Raw genomic sequence first — 8,865 nt, forward strand, 5'->3', positions numbered from 1 at the left:
TTTTGCCCATAAGGCATAACTAAAACTATGCCTTGAGGAAAAGTTGTGCCCCCTCCGGCATAACTTTAGTTTTTCCTTAAGTACTTTATGCCGGATCGGGCATACAATCCTTAAGAAAAAACTAAAGTTATGCCGGAGGGGGCAGACTTTGCTTTGAGACATATATTTTACTTTTTTTACTTTTCAAGGCAAACTTTTAATTATGCCTTAAGGAAAAGTTCCGCTTTATGGGGCATACTTTTAGTTATGCCTTAACTAAAAGTGTGCCCCATAAAATATAACTAAAAGTATGCCCCATAAGGCGGAACTTTTCATTAAGACAACACTAAAAGTTTGCCTTAAGGAAAAATTCTGCCTTATGAGGCATACTTTTGGTTATGTCTTAATTAAAAGTCTGTCCCATAATGCATAGTTTCTTATGAAAAAGTTTTGCCCCATAAGGTATAACTAAAACTATAACTATGCCTTTAGGAAAAGTTATGCCCCTCCGGCATAACTTTAGTTTTTCCTTAAGGACTTTATGCCGGATCCGGCATACACTCCCTCCAGCCCTGCCTTGCGAAATTATTTTTTTATTTTATGCCTGAGCGGGGGTTCGAACCCAGAACCTCAGGTATCCAAGCTAAGGGCAAAACTTAAAAGACCACAAATATGAGGGGCAAAATTTAAAGACCGCAAATATGAGGGGCAAAATTTAAAGACCACCCCAAAAGAAGGGCAATTCGCAGAATTGCCCCCAAACCAATTGCGTCGGGTTTTAAAATTTATACACCAAACCAAACCAATAAATTCGGGTTTTTCGGGGTTTTTTTTTTTTCGGAATAGTCTTGATACAAAACATATACATTTTTAATTCAAATATTTCTTTAGTCCTAGTAAGATACAACTATATAATTAAGGTGTTTCTTAAGAAAATAACACAAAATGTGAGAAGAGTGATGACATTGTATTAAAATATTCAACAAAAGATAATAAAATCGGTTATAATAAATATTGCTAATTAATAAGCCATAAAGAAAATGACCATAATCTAAAAATACCAAGTCATGCTAAAATAAGTACGGCTAACAAGTATTAGTTACATGACAAAGAAAAAAAAACTTAAATTATGTATTTTCACTCGCTAAACCAATTATGTAAAATTAAAGAATAGATATCCAACATTATTGTCATTCTTCATGGTAGATTGAATTTCTTTTGTTAGCATTAGTGTTTAGTTGATTTTGGTTTGGACTTTATTTGAGTTATTAACATCCATAGGATATAAAACTTATTGACATTCAAAATTTTAAGTTCAAACTTGAATAATATGATAATAGATAAAAATTTAAGAAACATTTATAAATTACATTACAAATAAATATTTTTATGTTTTAAAATTGAATACATGTAATATCAGGTTGATTTGGTTCGGTTTGACTTTTTTTTAGCTAAAACCAAACCAAACCAATTATGATCGGATTTTTGTTTTTCAACACCAAACCAAGTCAAACCAAACTACTAGTCGGGTTTTTTTTTCGGTTTGACTCGATTTGATGCGATTTGTCAGTTTACTTTGTACACCCCTGCTCAGTAGGATGGTTTCAATTCACAAGTCCTTGTTTGGTGTCCTATAAGTAGAAGGGCAAGGGGTAAAATCCATTAAGAAAGATCCATATACATTAACATTTCATATAGCCAAGCTGTTAAAGATAACTTAAGTATCGTTCGAGATTGAAAAGTCTAAAAGCTTCTGATTTTCGGGCTTCAAAAGCACAAGGTCAATGACCCAAATTTGAAATCTTATTCATGACAAAAATTCTAAAGCAGCCACTACTTTCCAATATCATTTTGAATACAACAAATCAAAACATCATACCAGAACCTAAATGAATACATAATAGCAAAAACATAATCTGTTTTCTCAACCCGTTTTCGCTACAACAGTCCCTACTCATTTGCATCCATGAATAATTTCCCATATATACTGCTACAAACAGCTAGTGTCATGAAAACCCCGGTAAGCAAAACCAGCTTTATTACAGCTATAAGTTGGTCTTTGGCAATGGCAATATAATTTAAACAACAGGAATGAGAGAGAATCACAATTGTACAATATCATTGGGCAGATTGCACCACTGATGTCCCGAAGGTTTAATGCAGCTCTAACATTCTAGTCGAGCTTCACGTTAGAATAAAGAAGGGTGTCCCTTGTGAGTGGCATGCTGAAGAGGAAGTAAATCTGCATCCAATTAAAGATGCCATGAGATTGCAGAAAAACAATGTACAAGAAAAATGAGAAGAAGACATGATAATATGTTACAGAAGAGCCTAAAAATAAATGTGCATAGTTCTTTCAATTGTGAAAATTGAAGCATTGAAATGCATTAGCATTTTTTCAGTAAGAACTTACTCCTAATACAGTAGCAATTATGAGCAAGATTCCTGTAATCCATGCAACAGTTCGTCTAACCAATATAATTTCTTCAATAGCAGTTGCATTGGGTAAAGCTTTTGCTTCCTCCAGCCAGCGGGCAGATGGCCGAGAAGTGAAAACGACATTGAACAATGACCCTGCTACTGAAGGCGTTTCATTACAGACAATGACTCCAACAATTTGACCTGCACGAGTAAAACAGCGTGGACTAACGTGAATCAGAAAAGAAGAAAAGGAACAGATTCTTCTCCTAATTATGGCATATATTTTTTCCATTTAAGAAGTGCAAGTGTTTTCTTGAAATGCAGCTCCCAGTGTCAAGAATATGCTACACGGATAAATTCAACTCTTGTAACATAAACCAAATATAGATATCAGAAATCGGTGAAGCTGCTAAAACTTGTATCAAATTTGTCAAAACCAGAGAACAAAAAATTAACCTTTGTAGGCTTCACTCAAGGAATCAAACATCTTCGACATCACAATACTGAACAATTTAGTTCCTTTAGCAACACCTTCTGCTCCATAATGCTCTTTGAGAGCCTACAAAAAATCAAAAGATTAATTTAGCTGGTATGGCCTGTATAACAACCAATGTATCTTAAATAAGGTCAAATATTTCAGATTCCAACCAATGTAGAAAAGGAACTTCCCTTTTCCAGACAAATGACAGACAATAAAAAACATTAATGATCATCTGGAACTGGTTTAATCTTTTCTTTTGGGGGTGATGAGTTCATCTGACACTTGTATAATTATTGACAGTTCCTTCGAACCAAAACAGAACTATTAACTCATGAGAGGCGTTGAGCTTAAACATCAGTAATTGGAAGTCAAGGTTATCATCAATATTCAAGGAACAATTAGTACATCAGAAATTATGGCAATATGTTATACAGACAGTCCAGTACAGCAAGAAAGAGATTAGACACTAGGGGTAATTAGAAACAAAAGGGACAAAAAGTATATTAGTATGGCACCTGACTAAAAATGGAAAATGTTAAGAGAGAAAGATAAGATTGAAAGAGATGTTCTTAAATTCTTAGTTTAAAATATAAGAGATGTATCATGTATGCACTAAAGCTAATTTTTTTAAAAAAAAATGTATGCACTAAAGCTTAATTTGGGGGAAAAGAAAAACAACTTCTCGAAGTAAATTCAGGATTCAACTATTTGAGTTATAACCTTAAGGCCATCAAATTTTCCTGAAATTAGCTCAGAAGGACGGTGAACAGCTCCAGACAAATCTTGGTGCATCTCCATTGCTCTTTGAATCTTATGGGTGAGTGAAACAAGACTTGTTACAAACTCCCTATCTGCTTCCTGTGCCACAAACAACAGAAGGACCATCAATAAATTAGGCTGAATAGGAAAAAACACCATAAAAGAAGTCAGTAGAGGATGTTAAAACCTCAAAAAGTACCTTTGACAATTGAAATTTCAAATTTGCTTCATTCTCCGAGGGGATTGTCAGCTCTCCATTCACATAAGAACCACTCAACCATGATGCCTGGTTACACAAGTCAAACCTCTCATGAGTGAATGACCTTAAAGTTAATAAACATGAAAAGATAACCATGCAATTGTTAATAGGCACTCACAAAGTCACTCAGTTCTTTGTCTGAATATTCAGCATCTGTTTTTGGTTCATCCAGTGAAAAAAGAGAAGCTTCATCTGCATCTGCATAAATGTAAAATTAATTAAACACAGACCGACCTAATTCTCTTTTTTATTTTTATTTTTACAAGTAATTAACATATCAAGCTAGTAAAACACCTTACAACATGTATAAGAGTAAAAGGCAACTACCTGGAAGTTGAATTTCAGCTCTATTTTCGTTTACTACATTGCTTCTAAGAGCCTCAATAGAAACACCTATTACAGCAAAGGGCATCAATAAGCACAATTTATCTTGAAGACACACACACACACATACAGAGAGAGAGAGAGAGAGAGAGAGAGAGAGAGAGAGAGAGAGAGAGAGAGAGAGAGAGAAGGAGGACGAGAGGAACTTGGTATGTTAATCTACTGTACTGTATATTTATTCAAGCTGGCATACCTTCAGCTCCTGTAACTTCTACAATGAGGACAGAACGCGGCCTATCAAATGGATTTGGTGCGAGTACCTCATTCAACTGCAACCAATATAAACATTTGATGATGCATAGTTTTCTTTAAAGTCAAAAGATCTGCTACTATAAGATTCAGCTTTCCTACCTTCGAAGAACTAGCAGAGGAGAGAGTAACAGGAGGTGCAAACCCAAGCAAGACTGATACAGTAGCACCAACTTCGGAAAGAGACATGGAATTTATCTGTGCCCAAAAGGCAATTATACAGTTAGTCAATAGAAAAAATTAAACTACGGTGGTATGGAAAAAATGGATGTGTAACTTCAAACAAAATGTCTAGAGCAACTCAGAATATTAGAAACTAAGGAAGCAGTGTCTTATTGTGTAGATAATACCACTTATTCCCAGAGTCTAAATTCCGAAGATAATGATTGCAGCGGAATACTAAAATATTAGCTGGAGAGGTTTTTTTTTTGGGGGTATTTTATGGTTGTGCTGAAAGCGAACCTCAGAACAACGTCGAGCCGCTCTACGTTTCTACTGGTGACTAAGGTTTGAATCTTGGAGCCAGCCTCTCCAATGAGGTAAGGCTGTCTATATTTGCCTTCCCCATAGCCAGCCAAGGAAGGAGCCTTCTGGAATTAGGGTCTGCCTATTTGATGTGTATTTGTTTTCTAATACATCATTACTCGATGATCCCATAAATAACATGCATTAAACTGCTTTTAAAATGTGATTAAGCTGTCTTAATAGTCTTGTTGGGTCAGTGTCTTCAAGTACATTAATAACGGAATGATTCTAAATTTATGCTTTCTAGTCAACTTGACCAAACTATGTTCTCATCTTGTGAAAATATGCCCTGAAAAACGTGACCCACTGTATTTCATGTTCATTTACTTGCAAATCTCTTTCGCGAATCTGAATGAGATGACCAAACGGCAGTAATTGACGAGTTAATATTTTCTTATACTTAGCCATTTCTATGTTTTGATAGCCCAATAAAAATGTCCAGATGTGACGGTATATTGCTATAAAGTTCTACAATCTCGAGAATATGGTAGAAATAAATCAACCTCACTAGCTTATGCAAGTATATCACACCACAAACAATGGGCAATGCTAGAATAGTGGATCTTTAAGGTTAGTTCACTTAAGTGCTCTATCTATAAGCTCTCTAACATTACTTCATTTACTTTAAGTTAACACATTTCCAATTGTATTACTACTGTTGTTTCTTTTACTTGGGTTATCTTTATTATTTTTGTTATCAGTACTTCTCTTTTCTACAGTATTTTCACCATAGCTTTTACTCCTGTATTTGTCAAACCTATTTTTTGAAAACGCTTTTCTTAAGCCTAGTGTCTATGACTATCAGAAACAGCCTCTCTACCTCACACAAGGTAGGGGTAAGGTCTGTGTACACCTCACACAAGGTAGAGGTAAGGTCTGCGTACACCTCACCCTTCCCAGACCCCACTTGTGGGATCCCACTGGGTATGTTGTTGTTGTACATTAAGCTAACACATATTACCCACCATGTGAATGTCATGAAGATATGGTCATGTACACAGAAAAAAAATCTGTTGAAGGACAGTAAACTTCATGATCCTTCTTAGGAAACATATTAATCATTTCTGAAGACATAAAACCTTGAGCAGAATCATCCATTTTATCTCAAATTTTTACTCACAAATCTCTACTGGATGTTGACGCTGATTTAGGATCAGTCAGCCACGGAACATGAGATTCGCATAACCAAGTTAAATCAAGCCAGAGGAAAGAGCTAAATCTATCACCGATCCATTATTTTTAGGTCAGTTGACTTGCTAGTTGCAACCAATCAGCCACGCCTCAATTCCAAAAATAACTGGAGCCGACTATATCAATCATCTAAAACTCGTTTGCTCTATTCAGGCTAATACTAAATAATTTGTCTTAAAATCAAACACACATTATATTGTCTTAATCAAACACACCAGGCAAACACACTTTATATTCAACTGTACCTCAATCTCAAACTAGTTGACTTGCAAATATCTTTCGACATTTAGCTCCAAATCAGTAACTGAAATTGCTAAGCTTCCTATTCGCATATCTTCTATCAATTTCACTTCTTTATTTCCAATTACACCAGCCCCACGTGCCCAAATGGACATAAAAATATTATTCCTAAGCTCCCAAATCTCAATATTGATGCTACAAATAACTGCCTTAACCAATCACAACAGAACAAAAAAGCACACGATTGAATCATCTAAACCTCTTCTGCTCCATTCGGGCTAACACTAGATAATTGTCTTAAAATCTGCACAACGCACACACAGTTATATTCAACTATACCTCAATCTCAAACCAGTTGACTTGCAATATCTTTCGACATTTAGCTCCAATGCACTAATTGAAGTTGCTAGGCTTTTCTATTCAGATAACCACCATCAAATTCACTTATTTATTTCCAATTACACCAACCCCACGTGCCCAAATGGACATTATATCGCGCCTAAACTCCCCAATCTCAATATCTTAACACTACAAATAACTACCTAAAACAATCACAATACATTAAAAAAAATCGACGAATTAACCTAAATAGCAGCCCAAACAACCTCTTAAACTAAAGATAGTAACCAGATGTATAATCTATGTATACCAGCTAGAAAATGGGCTATTTGTGTAATTGAATAAATACCCATATGGTTAAAAAGTGGGAATACCTTAGAAGAAGCATCACGGAAGTAACGGTGAGATGGGTTTTCGAGGAAAAACACGGAGGATGTTCCATCAGCAACCTAACATCAAAAGTCACAACATTCAAACAACAAATTTACAATTTAATCAAATCCAAATACCAAAAGAAACTTACAGTATAATGAAGGAAGAGTGAGAAAAGTATTAGAAAAGTAAATGTGTGTGAAGATTTTGGATCCATTTTAGAGAGAGAGAGAGAGATGGGACTTTTGAATCTGATCTATGTGGTTTTGACAAGGAAGAAGAAATTGGACAAGATTATTAAAGATTGAATGAGATTCAGAAACTTTAAAACGACGACGTTTTGAAAAGAGTAGAATTCTGTTGAGGGCCCTTAAACTTTTCCTATGGACCACTTCTTCCCTCAGGATTTTTTTTTTTTTTTTTTGTTAAGTTCAAGGCTCAAATCAACGTGAAACCCATGTATATTTTAATTTGATTAAGTATTTTCATTCAATTTACCAAAAAGAAAAGAAAAAAAAAAGTCTTATCAGTCCAACAAGATAAAATGTATCGTCCAATGAATAAATGTGTCTGAAAGTTATACCCATTTAGATTCTGGAAAAGGCTCAAATATGCCATCGAACTATTGGAAGTGGTTCATTTATGCCATTCATCAATAGTTTGGCTCATTTATGTCATCGTCCGTTACCAAAATGGCTCATATTATTTAATGAAAAATGACATGAATGAGTCATTTTGGTAACTAACGATGGCATAATGAACCAAACTATTGATGAGTGGCATAAATGAGTCATTTTCGATAGTTCGATGACATATTTGAGCCTTTTCCGTTTAGATTCTTACATATGTCTATTAAATAATAAGTATATATAAATATTTGATTTGATGTAAATACAATATGTGAGTGAGTATTAATTGGAACAAGAACTAAGTATACTGGAAATTATTTTGCAATGTTATCTTCATTTTTATGCAGCATCAGAGGATACATTGGAATATTGTCCTTCACCTTTAAATTTGGTGAGATAAAATGAGTTTTACTCATAGGAAGTTTCTTTAATAGAGGTCACAGGCTATAGGCCAGAATCCAATTATCAAAAGAAGCCTTAAAAGAGGCCACAGGCTACATACTAGTTCATGTAGTGGCCCAAATATAAGATATTGGGCCCCAATGTTGGTAACCCATTCTATAGCCCCAAGATTGTACTCACCTGATAAGTCCTTTCTTGAACTTTGAGCATTGGAATAAGAACCTACTTATGTTACATTTTTTTTTTTTTGCGTGGATTGCCCTTCTTTTGGGTGGTCTTTAAATTTTGCCCCTCATATTTGTGATCTTTAAATTTTGACCCTCTTATTGCTGGTCTTTAATTTTTGCCCTTCGCGTTGCAACCCTGAGCTTCGCGTAGAAATCATGAGGTTCTGGGTTCGAACCCCCCGCTCAAGCATAAATTAAAAAAAAAAATCACAAGGCATGGTTTGGGTCGCGTGTATGCCGGACCCGGCATACACTTGTTAAGAAATAACCAAAGTTATGCTGGACCCGGCATACTCATGCCTTATGGGTAGACTTGGCATAAGTATACCGGGTCCGACATAACTTTGGTTATTCCTTAATAAGTGTATGCTGGGTCCGACATACTTATGGGCAGACTTTTAGTTAAGC

General features: G+C 35.1%; 1 protein-coding gene across 1 annotated transcript; it reads right to left on the reverse strand.

Annotated features, from left to right (window-relative positions):
• Positions 1–1,764: 1,764 nt before the first annotated feature.
• LOC132610046 (uncharacterized) lies at positions 1,765–7,509 on the reverse strand. The gene is made up of 11 exons (XM_060324299.1): positions 7,351–7,509; positions 7,202–7,276; positions 4,635–4,730; positions 4,477–4,552; positions 4,227–4,292; positions 4,018–4,097; positions 3,840–3,926; positions 3,602–3,739; positions 2,857–2,959; positions 2,393–2,601; positions 1,765–2,221 (listed from the first exon to the last, which is right to left on the reverse strand). Exons 1-11 carry the CDS (start codon positions 7,414–7,416, stop codon positions 2,153–2,155), a joined length of 1,065 nt encoding a protein of 354 aa, XP_060180282.1. The 5' UTR covers positions 7,417–7,509; the 3' UTR covers positions 1,765–2,152.
• Positions 7,510–8,865: the final 1,356 nt, after the last annotated feature.

Source organism: Lycium barbarum, chromosome 9 (assembly GCF_019175385.1).
Source record: "Lycium barbarum isolate Lr01 chromosome 9, ASM1917538v2, whole genome shotgun sequence".
Taxonomy (NCBI): domain Eukaryota; kingdom Viridiplantae; phylum Streptophyta; class Magnoliopsida; order Solanales; family Solanaceae; genus Lycium; species Lycium barbarum.

Excerpts from the sequence above, each read along its gene's own strand:
- LOC132610046 (XM_060324299.1), bottom strand. The coding sequence starts at position 7,416 with ATGGATCCAAAATCTTCACACACATTTACTTTTCTAATACTTTTCTCA. Across the intron at positions 7,277-7,350 it reads CACTCTTCCTTCATTATACT|GTTGCTGATGGAACATCCTC; the intron begins GTAAGTTTCTTT and ends TTTTGATGTTAG. Across the intron at positions 2,222-2,392 it reads TAATTGCTACTGTATTAGGA|ATTTACTTCCTCTTCAGCAT; the intron begins GTAAGTTCTTAC and ends AATTGGATGCAG.